Source organism: Mauremys mutica, chromosome 4, assembly GCF_020497125.1.
Source record: "Mauremys mutica isolate MM-2020 ecotype Southern chromosome 4, ASM2049712v1, whole genome shotgun sequence".
In the NCBI taxonomy this organism is placed as follows: Eukaryota; Metazoa; Chordata; order Testudines; family Geoemydidae; genus Mauremys; species Mauremys mutica.
In genome coordinates, this window is record NC_059075.1 from 14,454,724 (window position 1) to 14,473,533 (window position 18,810).

An 18,810-nucleotide genomic window follows, 5' to 3' on the forward strand; every position below is an offset into this window, starting at 1 on the left:
GTTGGACATGCACATAATGGAGAAAAAGTATTATTTAAACGCTGCTGTTGTCCACAGAGGTCAAACTCAAGACTGAGGGTAGGTGCCTGCAATGCTGATTTTGAATGAGGAGTGAACAAGCTGAAAGGTACTGCAAGAGAGGGGTCAGATGCTGGAAGGACAGCCTGGGGTTTCAGTATTCTGTGTTCAACACTTAGTTTGGAAATGCGGATGAAAAGAAGACGGAAGTTGATTTAGGTTTATAGATCACAATTATCTAGAATTGACAGAAATCAGAAAAAAAGACGGAAGTTGATCTATGTTTAAAGATTACAATTATCTAGAATTGACACTGACTCAGAAGGCAAATTCTCTGGTTTACCAAACTGTCTGTTGCCACAAGTCACTGAGTTCACTTCCTGCTGCGGTTATCTGTGTAACCCCTTTGATGCTGGTTAACACTTGCAGTTGTCTGAACCCAGCATTAAAACAACAACAGCAAAGTTGAGTAGCTGTCATGAAGGATTTCTAATGTCAATTCCTGAGCAGAGTGGTCAGTGTTATCGCTGGGTCCTGCATGTTTCTCTTTATCACTTATTATTTTATTGAATTATTTTGAAAAAATGTAAATAGATCAAGGAATAGGAAAAGCCACTCTCCCAAGTAGTAGCTAGCATATTTTGTCCCATATTTTTCCTTACTATTCCTCATATTGACGCACTTCCAGAATCTTTTCAGCTGAGTGGTGAGCTAATTTGGAGGCCTTGCTAGGTTGTTCCCATTAGGAGGAGAAATTGATGATGGGAGTCAGGTATCTCTTTGTTCAATCCTGGTTATTCACAAAGAGTGTACAAAGTTCTTCACTGTCGACAGTGGGAACAAACAACAGGAAGCCATTTCCCTGCTCAAAATTTCTCAGCCTATCTGTTCAGCCAGTATTTTGCCCAGAAGAAACTCTCTTCTCCCAGGGCTGCAATCACACTGCTTCTCTTGCAGTCTGCTTCCAACACACACAGCTGCAATCCAGTCAATGCCCCAACACCTGTTTTGCAATCAGTCCCCAGGGAAACTCCTGATCCTACCAGAGTTCTTGCTCAGACCTTCCATGTGACCAGTGCTTTGGGCGGTGGGATCTATTGTTTCAGTTATTTTACTCCATATAGGTGCTTAATTGCTTATTTTATTTAGCCAGAATGAAGGGTGGTTACCCATCAGCTTCACTGAAGTGTGCGACTGCCCAAAGATCAGTGACACCCTTGCTTGCAGCTGCCCGCACTCTCCACCATAACATGATCAACGTGTCGAGAGCATGTAGAGAGACAACTGGATAGGGTATCGCTCCAAACCCCATGACCTCAGGAGAGCGTCCGTTAGTGGCTGAGCTCCATCAGCTGGGATTTGTGTCCTGCTCTAGGATATGAACACATGTCTGGAGGGCAAAGGCCCCTGCACTGACCCCAGGACCCTGATGTGCCCTCTGAACCTATTTTCAAGAGGAACCTTTTAAACAGCAACTACTGGTTTAAACATGGAACCAAGTGTCTGAGCCCACCCCGTAGCCCCAGAATAGTGTAGTTTGGGATACTGACAGAGGCTTTTTCAATCCCACTCCAGAGGGACTTCTCATTTGGGGGACCAAAGACAGGATTCCATACCAAAGTACCCAGAGTGACCGGCCAGGGTGATTGGAGCAGATAAAAGCCCTGACCTCCTTCCACACTCAATCAAGGCTCTGGAGTCTTACAGAGTAGAGCACAAGGAAGGTCCCTTAATTTTCAGTAGAGAGAGAGATTCTTGTGTGTGGAACTCCTAACAGCTACTTAAAAGTTTCATTGTTTATTATTATCTCTACTGTTTGTGTTCCAGTCCTGCCCAGTAGGCCCTAGTCATGATCAGGGCCCCATTATGATGGGTGCTGTATGTTCATACGAAGGCACAGTGCCTTCCTGTGCCTCCCCCAGTTTTAATCCTATTAATCAAAAAAGCAGGGTACAATTTTCTGTAAAGAGTTTTCATTCCACTGCAGCCCATAAGAGCAAAAGATCTGGGGGTAGTTCAGAGCCACACAGCCACCTTGTAATTGTTGGATAGCAATGAGCACACCAAATTTCCCAGAATGCCCTGTTGCCAGGATGCCTCTGTTAGCCTGTTGCTTTGAGGTGTAATTCAGCCATCCTTACTTACACTGAGTAGTTCCACAAGTAATTTCACTGAAATCAGTGGGGCTGCTCAGAGTTAGGTACTACGCAGGGCGCATAAGGATGGCAGAATCAAGCACCAAAGCAGCATGCTAAATAGGGGAACTCTGGTAGTGCATTCTGGTCAATGCTTTATGTGTTCATATAAATAACACCATAATTGCACCTTTTAAATCAAAGTCTAGTGCAGTGAACCAGTTTATTTTTATAAATAAGGTAGATAACAGTCTATAGAAAACAGGGATTTTCCTAGTTTGCGGGTGATACCAAGTAAGGAAGCACAGAAAATGGTGAGCCCCCCCCTGACAAATGCAGTTAAAGCAGAGCTGAGCTCATTTTAATATCTTATGTGGTAAGTGCTAAATGTGATTCAGTCCAAGTAAATGGAGGGTAATCGCTCCAAAATAAAGCGCTCAGAGACTGAATCTGTGCTAAATAAACGTACCACAATCTGGCCAGAAACTAGATCTGAGAGATACTGAAAAAAAAATTCCTCTATGGCCCTCAGCCCAGGCAATCTGCAGTAAAGAAAGCAGTGAGAATGCAGGATCCTAGGGGATGTCAACATTACCAGCTATATTGGTTACACCTGGTGTAGGACGCCTTACGCTTGCTCATCAACATACTTTTAGGAAGGCCTTCCCGAGTCCATGAGAGAGAGCATGCAGCCAGATGAGCCTCAGTCTTGTCCCAATCAACAACTTGAAAATGTCATTAGTTAAGAGTCATGGTGGGAGAGACCAGGGTTCTTGCAGTAAGAAGTTTTGTTTGTTTTTTTTGAAGCAGATTTTTTTAAAGAACATAATATAAGCAAACTGCTGCCAGTGCCAGGGGAGCAGAGAAACAAATACACAGAACTGAGCTCAGCTTTCTGCCACCTTTCTGCCTCATCCCCCAAATCTCAGGGCTAGTTTGGCCCCTCGGCAAGTCAGAGCAGCCTTGTGACTGCTGTAACTTCTGCTGGCTGCTGTGCTCTCCAGCTGCACCCCAGAATGCACCCTACAGTGGACTGGAATGTGAGAGGAGAGGACCAGGGCTGGCTTATAGCTGACTACACTGGCACATCACCCAGAGAACACATGGAGTGTTACCACAGTGCTCTCCCTTCTTTGCACTCGTGGTCCATGGATCCAGCCCAAGTTCTTTGTGTTAAGGACAAATAGAAGGCAGCAGCTAATCTGTTTTGCACACAGTGCCAGAACAACAAGCGCGAACTTGTTTGTGCAACAAAACGGGTACTGTAAGATTTTAGACAAGGATTAAAGGGGAAAGGATGAACACTATGGTGGACACAACTGAAATCAAAGAGGAGCCATGATGAACTCATTGCTTCTCCTCAGAGTCAAGGAGCCTGGCTAACAAAAGCAGATATTTAAAAATGCCTTCAAATATGCAAATACATCATTCCCTTTTGGCATCCTTTCTGAGTTGGCAGACCCAATAAATTCTGTCTTTCAGTTAGATTAAGCTTTGGCTGTCAAAGCCACACTAAAATATTTCACTCGCTTTCTGAAGCTCTGTGCTGGATCTTGTAAACAACTTTTGTTTACTTTTCATCTTGCGTTTCCTGAACAGTTCTCCAGCTCCAATCTCAGAACCATCATTCTGGAATCCCTGTAGCTTCCCAGCTGAGAGAACTTCCAAAGGGATCACACTAAATATTCTCTCTTCTTCCAAGCCTATGAGAAACTCATCTACATTAATACATTATTAGTAAGGCTGTCAATTAATCGCAGTTAACTCATGTGATTAACTCAGAAAAATGAATTGCGATTTAAAAAATGAATCGCAATTAATCTCAGTTTTAATCGCACTGTTAAACAGTAGAATACAAATTGAAATGTATTAACTATTTTGGATGTTTTTCCACATTTTCAAATACATTGATTTAAATTACAACCCAGAATATAAAGTGTACAGTGCTCACTTTATATTATTTTTATTACAAATATTTGCATTGCAAAAATGATAAAAAAAAGAAATAATGTAAAGTATCTTTTAAAAAGAAATAGTATTTCTCAATTCACCTCATACAAGTACTGTAGCGCAATCTCTTTATCATGAAAGCGCAACTTACAAATGTAGATTTTTTATTTTATTTTTTTTGGTTACACGACTGCACTCAAAAACAAAACAATATAAAACTTTAGAGCCTACAAGTCCACTCAGTCCTACTTCTTGTTCAGCCAATTGCTCAGACAAACAAGTTTGTTAACATTTACGGAAGATAATGCTGCCTGCTTCTTATTTACAATGTCACCTGAAAGTGAGAACAGAGGTTCGCATGGCACTTCCATAGCCAGCATTGCAAGGTATTTATGTGCCAGATATGCTGAACATTTGTACGCTCCATGTTTCAGCCACCATTCCAGAGAACATGCTTCCATGCTGATGACACTCATTAAAAAAACAATGTATTAATTAAAATGAACACTGTACACTTCATATTCTGTGTTGTAATTGAAATCAATATATTTGAAAATGTGGAAAACATCCAAAAATATTCATATAAATAGTATTCTGTTATTGTTTATCAGTGCAATTAATTGTGCTTAATTTTTTTAATTGTGTGATTAATCGCAATTAATTTTTTTTATTTTTGGTACCCAGGTTTGAAAATTTTGGCCTAAGTCTATCCATTTTTGTGTTGTATTTGTGTTGATGGGAACATCTGAAAAAGTTGGGGGGAAGCAAGCAGATTCCAGTACAAAAATGAAGCTTTACCCATTTACAGCTGCAGAAAATGTAGCTCCAGATGTGTCGATCACTCACACTGCTTCCTCTTTCTACCCTGATTTATTTTGCGCATCCATCTTCCTCAACAATCTTCACAATAGAATAATCTTCTTTGTTCTCTATAGACGTTGGAATTGTCAGCCCCTCAATCAGTGGTCCCGTGATCATCTAGAGACCAAGCAGGAGTGAGACCAAACTTATCTCAGTTTAATATCAGTGAAGTTAACCTCTGCGGCACTGACATTTTTATCCTTAGCCCCGGGTGCTGTAGCACTAAAGCTGTTGCTAGTGCCATTGTGATAGATGTTAAGTTTTACGCTCCATGTGGCTTTCGGGAAGAGCAGAGAGGAGTGATTTAGTCTTTCCCACATCCCCTTTATTTCATAGCTGGAAAGGGGAAATAACCAAGAATTTCCCCCCATTTTCAAAAATGCATTTCAAGTATATTTCTACTCCCTAGACCTAATACTGCATTCTTCAGGCCTTGTCTACGTGGGAGAATTTGCCTTGATTCCTGCCATCAGTAGCCAGAACCCCAACACAGACAGGCAACGCTGTTATTTGCATCAATGGAGCTCACCCCTGCTTAAAACTATGGTAAACTGGCTGGTAGGAATCACCGCTTATAGCAATTTACCATACTGCGCAAGGGGCCAAGCAGCAGTACTGCTACTGCTGCATCTGGCCACCGACAGCTGAAATCAAGGCAAATCCTCAGTGTAGAAGAGAGTTGACATTTTCAAAAGTGTCTCATTGACTCGGAAGTCTAAATCCTATGTTCAAAAAATGACTTCAGCACTCAGGAGCCTAATTGTCAGTGACAGTCAGTAGAACCTAAGTGCCTGAGTCACTTTTGAAAATGGGATTACGGCTTCTGAGCCATTTAGGCACTTTTGGGAGTTATACTCCTGATCTAATTCAGGCAGTGCTCTCATGGAAGGTAATGGGAGTCTTGTCCAAGAAAGGAGCTCAGGACTGAGCCCCATAAGAGCTGCTAATGAAGTGCTCCTGTGCTATGTGAGTGCCTCCTGCCTTCACGTCATTAACAAATGTAGAGCCATCTTTCTTCCCCTTTGTTTAGGGGCTGCTGCAGGCTAATGAAATCATATATTGTTGGTTTGTTTTGCTTACATAATAGTCAAACCACGTTTGCTGCAAGTCCAGTGTTCAGTCACAAGATTCATGAAGGGAAGCCTTAATTAGAGTAATTGCTCTATTTATATAACGATTCCCCTTTGTCTAAAATCAGATAGATCTTTGAGAAAGCCTCCTTTAGAGTTAATTTCTGTTTTGTTGTTCCAGGCCACTCCTCTGAATGAGCCTGAGTATCCTGGAGAGCCCATTCTGTTCTGTCTCAGGCCTGGTCTACACTAAGAAGGGGGTTCGAATTAGGGTACGCAAATTCAGCTACGTGAATAGCGTAGCTGAATTCGAAGTACCCTCATTCGAACAACTCACCTGTCCACACGCGGCGGGGTCGAACTCCGCGGCTCCCCCGTCGACTCCGCCAACTCCTTTTGCCGAGGTGGAGTACCGGAGTCGACGGCGGCGCTTCCGGAGTTCGAACTATCGCGTCTAGATCAGACGCGATAGTTCGAACTCCAAAAAGTCGAACTCTCCGCGTCGAACCGGCAGGTAAGTGTAGACGTACCCTCATTCCCAAGGGAGCTGTATTTTGGTTCCATTAGTCTAGTGCACTCTTGCTTTTCCTTTTTGTGTTTATCATACTTCACTAACAACAAGAGGGAAACTCTAAGAAAAAGTACAAGGAAATATTGCTTTTGCTTAACATCTTGAAGGCAAGAGTTGGATTGGGATGGTCTGACTCAGTGTCCATCTGAGGAACGTTGGTCATGTGGTTAAGAGATGGGTTGGGACTCAGGAGATGTCATTGGCTCTGCCACAGACTCTCTGTGTGTCTCTGGGCTGGTCACTTAACTTCTCTGTGCTTCAGTTCCCCATCTGTAAAATGGGGATAATAATACTTCATTAAGTATTTACCTGCTGTGTGTCTCTCTCTCGTCTGTTTAGATCGTAAGCTCCTCAGGGCTTCGGTTATGTCTTACTAAGTGTACGTAAGCAACCTCACTCAGTGACCTGAGTTGTGACAGCTACACGCTACTGTAGTACAAGTAATAATAATTATTGCTAATAGAAGCCAACTGTTGTGGCTAAAGAAGGCATTTTCATTCCTTACCCTTCCAAGTTCCTGAGATGCTTTTCCCCTCACCCCTCGTGTTTGAATTTTTTACATTTCCCCCCCACTGAGAAGTAACCTACTCACCACAATATTACGTGTGAAACTAATCACCGATGATAAATAAATGCTAAATAGATATGTTAAAATTATGCTGAGTGTGTGTGTGTGTGTGAGATCATTATATATAAAACTCTAAAAAGCAAGGACATTATTATTAGAAACCTAGTTTGTGCAAACATTTCTGCACATTCTCAAGTCTCTAGACAAGTTTACAAGCCAGGGTTCTTTATAAATCAGTTGCAGTGCTTTGGGGCAAGCAGTGTACAGAATAGTCCACCTGTCTACAGATTTAACTCTGGTGGGTGACAAAATATTTTCCCAGTGGTGAGCTCCCTTATCCCTACAATCTCTGTTGTAGCGTCGCTGGCAGACTAATCTTCCACTCTTAACTGTATGGAGTGATTCATTACATGTTCTTTCAGTAGATATGTATCAATAATTCCATGGAGGTCAGGTGTTCTGGCTCAGTGTGCTGTTTTTGGCTGATGCGCCTGTGGGAAGTTCAGATGAGGTCAGGTTCAATCTAACTGAGTTTACAGCTTTACAAACCCATGTAGACAGAGGCCATTGATTTCAATGGAAGCAGGATCAAGTGACATACAATTTTTAACCTGTTTTGCTTTTGCTAAGGGCTGTCTCATTCTTTCTATGTAACTCTTTGATGGGCAGTTTGTAGATAGGGCTGGGTCCAGAGGCAGATATTCATATTAGTTGTCTGTCTAGTTATTGGTGCAAAGTACAGATACTGATTAAGTTCTAAATGACATTTTCCAAGGGAAACCTTTTACCTGTGAGTCATCTCCCATTACCTGCCACGACACAGAAGAGTTGGACCTGGAAGGCCCTGTAGGTCTTTCATACCTGGGCCTGATTATGAATGTATATTGGCCTGAGCCTTGTTTCTCTCTGGACTCTAAGTGGGGCCACGACTTTCCTCTTCCAGAGTTTATCATTTCCCAGTACAATCCTAGAGGCCAGGCCCTGGATTTTTTTAAATGTCCTTATGTGTTTTCCCTTGTCCTATTCATGTCTCATCTGGTATCCAGAAGCCCGCAGAGATCTCTGGTGGCCTAGCATGTCATCCTGCAATACCCGTCCTGCCACTGACGAGTTAGGAAGGTGTTGGCTAAAATTTTTGAGCCATTGGCACAGGCTTCAATCTCCCATAACATCACATAAACACTTTAGAGAGGAAGGCTGGTCTTTGTGGTTAAGGCATTGGATTGCGACTCCGGAGAGCTGAGTTTAATTCCCTGCTCTGCCACAGACTTGCTCTGTGACCTTGAGCCACTTATGCTTCAGTTACCCATCAGTAAAATGGAGATCATACGTTTTTTTCCTCCCACTCTTTGTCTGTCCTGTCTATTTAGGGGCTGTCTTTTCCTGTGTATCTGTATAACACCTAGCATACTGAGTCCCTGCTGTTAGGCCTCTAGATACTACCATAATACAAAGAATAAATAATACAACATTTTTACTGAGGTTCTAAGCTGCCTAGGGAGTTTCATAGATTTTTAAGGCCAGAAGAGACCATCATAATCATCTGTCTGAGCTCCTGCCTTAGAATTTCAGCCAGTGAATCCTGTGTACACCCCATTACTTTGGGCTGAATTAGAGCATATATTTTAGATTATTAAATTTAATGAGAATTGGGCATCCAAATCCCTTAGGTGGCTTCGATCATTTCAGCCTTTAATTTGAAGTGCATTATATGCTACGATATGTAACTAATTATGGCACAAAATATTAACATTGACACAATTAGTAAGAGGCGCTGTTAGCATTCTGTTTTTCCTTGGACTCCGTTGCCAGATACCTACTGTACTTGATGATGTTAAACCCAACTATTTCCCACATAAAACATGCACACTGTATCCAGTCTGCCCCAGACACACCATTTCTAGAAATCACGATAAGATTTCATGCACTTACAGACTTTAAGGTCAGAATGGACCATTATGATCATCTAGTCTGACCTCCTGCACAACGCAGGCCACAGAATCTCACCCACCCACCCACTCCTGTAACAAACTCCTAACCTATGTCTGAGTTATTGAAGTCCTCAAATCGTGGTTTAAAGACCTCAAGGTGCAGAGAATCCTCCAGCAAGTGACCCGTGCCCCACACTGCAGAGGAAGGCGAAAAACCTCCAGGGCCTCTGCCAATCTGCCCTGGAGGAAAATTCCTTCCTGACCCCAAATATGGCGATCAGTTAAACCCTGAGCATGTGGGCAAGACTCACCAGCCAGCACCCAGGAAATAATTCTTTGTAGTAACTCAGATCCCACCCCATCTAACATCCCATCACAGACCAGACTGGAAATGGCAAACTGCATGGTGTTTGTGACAGCCCCGGGGTCATAGAGGCATGAGGACAGCACATCGGCCTGTGTAATTGGGGAGGATGTTCTGGGGTGTCATGAATATAGTAACAGTTTGCAGGTACTGTATAATGACATCTAAGGGCTAGAATTTCAGAATGATAAATCACACACTGAGCTGTATTTGCATGCAAAATGCCTCAGTACAGTATAAAAGAAGTCAGTCAGAGATGGATGCACTTATGTGTGATGATAATAAATGTGACTGTCCTTTCAAATTGTGTCCTGCCTGTTTTAAAACAGAATATTTTGGGCCTGATTCTCATTTAATACAGCCCTTTGCCAGGGCCAGCTCTACAGTTTTCGCTGCCCCAAGCAGCGCGCCAAATTGCCACCGCGGGCGGCGGGGGCAGTCCGTGTGCCCTTAGGGCGGCAGGCGCGTTTCCGCCGCGGCGGCAATTCGGCGGCAGCTTCTATGTTTAGCTGAAGCCGCCGCGGACAGCTAAACGTAGAAGCTGCCGCCGAATTGCCGCCACCGCGGAAACGCGCCTGCCGCCCTAAGGGCACACGGACTGCCCCTCCTCCCCGCACGCAGCGGCAATTCGGCGCACTGCTTGGGGGCAAAACAACAGGGACTGCCCCCCCTTGCAGATTGCTGCCCCAAGCACCAGCTTGGAATGCTGGTGCCTGGAGCCGGCCCTGCCCTTTGCTATCACTCTGGTCATGTAAAGGTGCCTTTGGAAAATTTAGTTATTTACACTCACTCTTAAGGCCCCACCTACTCTGTCAAAGTGGTGTAAGGGGGCCTGACTGTAAATGAGATAGGGGCCCTTTATTTTTGAGAGAGGCATAAAGATAATTGTTCAGGCTTCTGCGTTATCACTCGAGCCCCCATGCCTGTGCACACTGAACACACACACTTCCAAAGCAAGACAAACTGCAGAACAGGACTGAATTTATACATCAAATATGAAGCACAGGAGAAGGAGGCTCTTTGATCAGGTATCCAGTGGTTCGAATAATTTCCAAAGATGTTTACTCTTCTGAAACAAGGATCACTTCAAAAGGATTTTCGCAGCAGGCAGCCCAGCCATGAGCTTGGCAGTAATTATGCATCTTCCCACAACTGTCCCAGGGGGGCAGGCAATGAGAAGTGCATTCCATAAGTGAGCAAATGGGAAGGACTGATTCCCTTCCTGCCTTCTTTGGATACCAAAAACCAGATACATTCGGGTGTGAGATACCTATTGTCTTGTCAGCTATAATTCCCTGAGGACGTTCAGGAGAGGCAGGCGGCTACTGTGCTAATCAGAGCCAGCTAACAGAACCAGAACAATTGGGTGGATTTTGATTTGTTGCTGTTATATCCTTGGGGCAGCCGGTGTAGGAAGCAATCACTTGAGGCCAGAGAGCAGACAGCTAACCAAAACCTCCATTTTATTTACAGATTACAGAGAGCTCACTCAGCTGGTTGAAACTGGCTGAGCTATCACTTAATAGTCTAACTCAGTTGCCATAGTAACAAAACCCATGACAACCAAATACACAACAGTTGCACTGGATGCCTTTGCTTGATGCTTAATAAAACAAGCCAGTGAGAATGTAAGCACACTACTTCCTAGGACTCTGGGTTGGTTTTGTGAATGGACAGACCCATTCTGATTTTTGTTGGTTACATGGCTTGAACCTACATGTACCAAGCCTTTAGAACATCAGAATGGCCATACTGGGTCAGACCAAAGGTCCGTCTAGCCCAGTATCCTGTCTTCCAGCAGTGGTCAATGCCAGGTGCTTCAAAGGGAATGAACAGAATGAACAGAACAAGTGATCCATCCCCTGTTGCCCATTCCCAGCTTTGGCAAACGGAGGCTAGGGACACCATCCCTGCCCATATCCATTGAGGGACCTATCCTCCATGAGACTTTGCTGTGACTTGAAAATTTTTGTTATTTTTCATTCTAAGCAGAGGCAACATAGTATAGTGGATAGGTACTGGGCTGGGAGTCAGGAGACTTGGGCTCTATTTCCAGCTGCTGTGTGACCTTGGACAAGTTGCTTCATCTAGATGTGCCTCCATTTCTCCTTCCTCTCCTTTGTCTTGCCTATTTAATCCAAGTTCTTTTGGGAAAATACTGTCTTGTACTATGTGTTTGTACAGGGCCTAGCACAATGGGACCTGACCATGGTAGGGGCCTCTAAGAACCACTGTAATACAAATAAGAAAAAGAGTAATTTTTACTTTCCCTCTGGGTTCAGAAGTGGGTCTGCTAAAACAGTAGGAGAGACGTTCTCATCTCTCCAGCATGACTGGAAGCAACAGCACAGGGAATCTCACAAGCAAGTCTGTTATCATATGTTTTCCAGCCACTTTTGCAAACCTAAGAAGTTCATATAAAGGCTCTGAATGGGTTTCGCTTTGCCCCTCACTGATTTGTATATGGATTGGAATCTGAGCGGTCATGGAAGATTTTACAGAGAAATAGATCAAGGGGAATCCACTAATCCCAAATCAGAGTGTTTTGGGGATGCATACTTCCCTTGGATTGTGCTGGCAGAGATGAACAAAAGCAGGTAGAATAGTAGGGGGCATTCATAGGAGGGAAAGAGCCCCTCCACTGCATTTTGTCCCCACCCAGGAGATACCACATAGCTGGAGCTTTGTGGTACAGAAGGGGCACGTTTAGGGCACAGCCACCTGTGAATCCAGATTATCAGCTGCAGTAAACTGCATTAACTCCCCTTCTGCGTCTTCTGGCAGGGTTGATGGAAAACAGACATAGGATGGGAGAGCTCCATACAGGAGCTGGCTCCCTGTGCTAGTGGCCTGAAGTCCAAGAGGGTGGTGTTTGGTTTATTTGTGGAGCTGAGGGTCCTATAGGCTTCCCAGGCTGCAAAATCCCCCACGCACACTTGCTTGAGGTCAGAAAGCCCATCCCATTCAGAGGGGAAATATGGAGGAAACTCCTCGAAGTGAATCTTACAGAATTTCCAGTGATCTCCATCCCCTCTCAGGGGTCTGTCCAGGGGAGGGAATGACTGGGCCTTTTAGTAACTCTTCTTCAAGGAATTCCAGCCTTCTGAAAGGTTCTTCCAGTCGGATTCAAGAAGGTTTCTCAAAGCTCCTCCTGCTCATTTTAATTTTCTCATTGCCGAGTATGCAGTAGACTTAAAATTCTATCAACAGTGACCAGATGCCTGGCGTGGCTGCTGCGGTATTTACTGAATTTAATGCTCTTTCATCCTCGAGAAACTCATCTGGACAACTCAACCAATGATCCTGATGTTCCTTTCTGCTGCCATTTCAGCTCTCCCCGCAAATTGAAGTTGCTAGTTTTTTCCAATCAAATTGAATTGGATTTCTCTTACTCCTAGTGAATCATATGTTTGTGGGGGTGGAATTTTGATTTGGTTTCTTCCATGTTTTAAAAAATTAGGTCCTGAAGTTTAAAAACAAAAGAAAATACTCTATTCCTCATATGAGAAAAGACTTCCCAACTGCTTAAAAATGCATTCTCATTTGAGCATTATTTCTAAATCTGAAAGATACAAGCCATATCCCTCTCACCCCAGTACTGAACCGGTTAGATGATCCATAGCTTTTCTTATTACTTTCCTCCAGATCAGAACCCCTAGCTGAAGTTTGATGCTGCTATACAGAGGTTTCTTCCTCTCATAGCAGAGATGGGAGAGTCCTCCAATGGGTTTCACACACAAAAGGTGATGTCACCTGTCTGAATTCATATGTTCAATTTTCTTTGTGTTGCTGCTTCCTTCTTAATGATCTGTGACATTCAAACCCCTCCTCATTCTCCTCAGCCATCTCCGATTTCTGAGAGACTGCAAGAAGCTCGTTGCGGGTTTCTGGCTTCACTTCAGCAGGCTGAGGTTTAGGAAAAGGGCACCGTTAAAAACTGACTCTAATCCAAAGCCCAGGCAGCTGGCAAATACCAACCAATACTTTTGTTCTTGAAAAAGAAACACCCCCCCAAAACACTGTGCAGTGTCAATAGTGCTGCAGATGATGCACTTTAACCTTCTTTTATTATCATGGTAACCAAGGATGTATCTGAAATATAAGTGGCCAAGGACATAAATATACCCAGGCTCCCTCCCTAAAAGAGGAGTCAGGATCCCTGCATGCTCTTCCAGTGTAACGAAGGTGGAAGGTCTGGCCAGCAAAGTAGGCTCAACAAGAAAGCCGAGGACCGGTGTTTGTGTGATTGCTAGTAATAGGTGTCTCTCCTGTCTCCCTGCTGGATGTGAGTAAAGGACTAACCAGTTTCATTTATTTTGCTCTGCAGTTTATGACCAAGAACCCCAACATGCGCCTGGGCAGCCTGGCTCAGGGTGGAGAGAACACTATCCTGAGGCACCCCTACTTTAAAGGGCTGGACTGGGACCTGCTGAACCAGCGCCAGATGGAACCACCCTTCAGACCTCGAATTGTGAGTGACAGGGAGCGAGCAAGAGAATCTCCTTTTGTTGAATTCTTTCACTAGCTGTATAACTACTGGGGAGGAGGATGCAGTGGAAGGGCGGCTTTGTGATTAAGGCACTGGACTGGGGTTTAGGAGAAGTGGGCTCAATTCACAGTTCTGCCACAGACTCCCTCTGTGATGCTGGTCAAGTCACTTAATCTGCCTGGGACAGAAAGATACTTAAGCATCTAAAGACATATTTTCAGACGTGTCTAAGCAGATTAGGCACCTAACTCCCCTCTGTGCTTTAATTCCCATGTACAAAATGTGGGGTAATAATTCTTCCTTTCCCCCAACTTAACCCTGCCTTGTCTATTGAGACAGTGACCTGTCCAGGGCAGGGGCTGTCTCTCACTGGGTATTTGTACAGTGCCCAGCCCAGTGGTGCAGTGATCCATGCTGCGGCCTGTGGATGCTACTGTAATGCCATTGAATAATTACAATGATGAGGAGCACAGAGTGCTGGTCCCTCTGTCTCCTGATACCGTACTGCCCCGCGGATGCTCCTCGTGATGCTTTCAAGCTCATTCCCAATGGAGATTCTCTCCAGTTCGCTTCCTATGGCACCACTGCCTTTTAAATTCCCTTCTGAGGCCTGATCCTCAGGGCTGCTGAGCTCCTGTATCTCACATTGCAGTCAGTGGGCCCCTCCTGTTCAAATCCCAGTGAGTTCAGTGCATGCAGAATCAGGCCCAGTGGTCCTTGCAGGTGCTCAGTACTTTTCAGGATCAGGCTTTTTATGTTCTGCCTTTTCCTTCACCTGAATCCAAATCTTCCTGGGACCGGGATCTTCCCCAGTTTTGATGTTGGGACCCTGGCCCAGCCTTCCCTGGTATTTAGGGTGACCAGATGACCCGATTTTATAGGAACAGTCCCGATATTTGGGGCTTTTTTTTTATTGCCACCCCCACCCCCATCCTGAATTTTCACACTTGCTGTCTGCTCGCCCTACTGGTACTTGGCCTTTGCTTTGGCTAATGAGGAGTTCGGACTTCAGACCCAAGCTTTCTATTACCATCCAGAGACCTGTGTGTCTGCTGAGCTTGAACATCTCTTGGGTTGTGCAAGGTTTGTGAGACTTGTCAAGGAAACCATCAGGGTGGGATTTTCCAAGGCTCTCAGTCCCCCCGGATGTCAATGGTAAAATGCTCTTTTGAGACACAGGTGGGAGCAGAGCTGAGCCAATGCTGAGTATGTTTGAAAATCCCACTCTAAATATGCACATGTTCTTGCACAGTGCAAAGTGACCATTCCGCAGGGTCTAGTGAATTCCCTTGCTAGAGTGGATCTGGAAAAATAAACTCTCGTGGTAATAAAACTACTCCTTGCTGTTCTGGGGCAGGAAAAATCAGCTTTGTGTCAAAATGTACCGTAAGCCAACTTTGGGGTCTCTATTGAAAAGAATCATACTTTGTACTGGGTGGGTAGGAATCCGGCACCTGGAGACAGGGTGTTTGTTCTTCCTGTAGCATTACTAATTACTTATTGTACAAGTATAATGGCTTTTGAACAAAGGAGAATATCCCCCAACTAGGCCGTTTCAGACACTGCACAGATAAGGAAAGACTGTGTAGATTCAGCTAATTGGAAACTGTGTGTATAATTACTGTGAATGGCTGAGTCTGTGCAATGTGACACTTAAACAAAGTAAGGGATTACCGCTCCATGGGGTCTGCCATTCAGCAACAGTGCAGCCAAAACTCCAGCTGATGTCAACTAAGTCAGTGAGCGGTTTGCCTGCAAAAGGCCTGTGGGGGCTTACAAAGGACAGGCTAAGCAGGACCACTCAGCATCTTACAGGATGCAGCCCAAAGTCAGTTACAGGACAGCTGAGCACTCCATGGAGGCAGTCATGCATCTCACTCAAGACGAGAATAAGTTACAAAGAGAATAGAAAAGTGATGGTGCAAGATTTTGACCTCTCCTCTTTTTGTCTTTTTTGTTTGGCAGAAATGCAGCGAAGACGTTAGTAATTTTGACCCTGATTTTATAAAAGAAGAACCAGTTCTAACCCCCATCGAAGAGGGGATTCTTGCAATGATTAACCAAGAAGAATTTAGAAACTTTTCATACACTGATCCAGAATTACAGCCATAGCCACATGGAAGGTGGTGATAGAACCTGATGGAAGAAGTGAAAATTGGGTTTACCAGGAATTTCATTCTCAAGGAATACACTGAAACGGCCTTATATTATGCAACAGCACCAACAACAAAGTTACCTTAATGTGAAATAAAAAAGAAAAAATCTGTAGGATTTGTGCAACTCTGATATCAAATATTTATAGGGCTGGAATAAACATGGTATCATAAATAGTCAATGCAGACTATTAATGCTGAGATACTTGGTCCAGCACAGATCTGACTAGTTGCAATTTGCAATGAGTTTGGGGAGTTGGTGTGAGCATGAAATGAACAGAGTTTTGCAGCTCTGAGCCAAACAGACATTTTACAATACTGACCTTTGCAAGACTGAGCTTTGAGGGATCCAGCACTGCCTCCCCTTTGGAAACATGGGAAAGAACCAGCAGCCACTGGGCTCATTGAGCAAGATGGTCCATGTGGTGCTACCTGTTTCTGGAGTATTTATTTCTATCCTAAGGACAAATGGCTCTTTGAACCTGTTTTGGGCTTCCATGTAAAATACTTTACTGTGCAGACTAGCAAAAAAATGTCACCCCCACCTGTTCTTCCAAACCGGAGTGAAGCTACTTATAAGCTCGGTGTTTTAGTATGTGTGATATGAAAAGTTTTTGCATTTGCATTCTGTGAAATGCCTTTTTGCATCATGCACTCTCGATACTCCTTTCTCTGCATACCAGCTGTTTTCAACTAAAATATTGTGTGTGAAACCTTGCCATTTACTTAGATTTTATTTAATTATGTTATATGGAGCCCCCTTTTGTGAGTTCACTGGCTCATTAAAACTTTGATGGAAAATAGTAGCTCTTATATTATTTGTAGTGTTATGATGGGAGCTGCAAAGCTGGCAAGCTGTTTGAAAGCAGAATTGTCAAATAAGCAGCAATGACATAAAAGGACAACACTCTTCCCCCTTAGAAGGATAAACCTTCACTAAGATTCAAGGAGAGAGGTGACCTAGTTGGGTTTGGATTTAAGAGCTTGTTATTCAGAAGGGATGCCTTATCAATTGTAGCCTTAAGCACATGAGCCATCGTCAAGTTGGTACAAAGCTGAAAGCAGCTTCTAGAAACCAGTCTCTCCAGTAGGAGATTCAGATGTGCTACACCTTCACTTCTGGAAAGCGGACACATTCATTTCCTATGCTGACTTCTTTAGCCACTGCTAAGCTTCAGCCTGCATGTCAGGATTAGAACTTTTTTCTTGAGGATTTGACCACCTCCTAGGCAGATACCTAGTGAGAAGGGGAGGTGAGTTTTAAACAATTTGCAAAGCTACTTTGTGTTACAAGTCACAAGTTTAATCTGAAAAAAGGGTGGTCTGGGAAGGACTGTCCGTGTTCTCACGTCTGGTCTACACACTGACAATATGCCTGCAAAACTATGTTGGTTAGGGGTGTGATTTATTTTATTTTATTTTATTTTTTTACTGATAGAGCTGCACACAAGCAACCCCTAGTATGGATGCAGTTCTACCAGTATAAAAATGCTTATACTGGTATTGTTTATTTCTCTTCCTGTACAGGAATAAATTATACTGCTGTAAGGACTTGTATACCAATATAACCCCATCCATACTTGGGGGTTGTACTACTTTAATTATGCTGGTCTAGTTAAAGTGGTACAAGTTGTGTATGTGGACAAGACGTTACAGTCGTATCCAAAGCCTATGGAAGTCAAGTGGTATCAAATCTTTGACCTCTGTGGTCTTTGGATCAGGCCACACCCACCACAGCAGCATCTGAGCACTGGTGAAAACAGAGATTCTCTCTTTAACAAGCAATAAGCATGTGATGGGCACCAAATGAATAAAAATGATCATTATAAAAACCTTACTTTCAGCACTGGAAGGAGTGGTTCAGCAGGCAACTGGTTACAAATTCTTTATAGGCAAGCCCCTTTGGCAGCTAGTCCCACTGGAGATCATTGTAGAGTAGCCTCCTGGGGAGACCTGTCCCATGAGGGTGATTTGTGACATGCCTCCTACACCAGATGCCTGATATCATCCCTCTCACTTTTATTGGTAGTGCTGCTCCTCTGAACATCCATGGGCTTCACGGGATACCATTCTTGAATCCCTCAGGAGTTAGAGCTGACAAATCACCCATAAACGTCGAACCTTACTGTTGCATCACCATGCTGACCAGACTCCAGCAATATTACAGTAGCTGGTTACATCATTGATTGCAAGATGAATGTGGAAAACCCAACTTTTAAGACTTGTATTGATGTACCCCCTAGAAATCTATATTCTGAGTGAATCCAAGGATCAGGCCATTGTGACATGGTTTCTGATTTACATTTCACAAAAATCTCTGCTAGAAAGTTGAGAATAGGAGTAACTCTAATTGCACTTAACACCATAGTGAAGGGAGCACAGCAGGAAAAAATCTCCCCTTGTACAGCCAGTTTCTGGTTGATCATTCACCAGGGGTAATGTTTTTGGACGGGTGAGTAAAATGTCAGGGGTGAAGTCCTGGCCCCATGGAAGTCGATGGCAATTTTGCCATTGATGTTAGTGGAGCCAGGATTCACCCCATAGGACCTTTTACATTATCCTCATCATTGTAAAAGCATGTGTGTGCAGATCTCTTGCCTGGGCTGGAAATCCCATGGTAATTTTCAATTCTGCTGTGCTGTGTAAAATAATCATACTGGTTTTCACAATTCAGAATAACCATTCATTTCTGCTGGCTTC

General features: G+C 43.8%; 1 protein-coding gene across 2 annotated transcripts in view; it reads left to right on the top strand.

Moving 5' to 3' along the window:
* PRKCH (protein kinase C eta) overlaps window positions 1-16,913 on the top strand; it is a 166,404-nt gene extending 149,491 nt beyond the window's left edge. For both annotated transcript variants that reach the window (XM_045016653.1, XM_045016652.1), the window contains 2 exons: window positions 13,796-13,939; window positions 15,923-16,913. In XM_045016653.1, coding sequence (XP_044872588.1) covers window positions 13,796-13,939; window positions 15,923-16,069 — 291 coding nt within the window. In that variant the 3' untranslated portion in view covers window positions 16,070-16,913. The remainder of the gene's footprint in view (window positions 1-13,795; window positions 13,940-15,922) is intronic.
* Window positions 16,914-18,810: the final 1,897 nt, after the last annotated feature.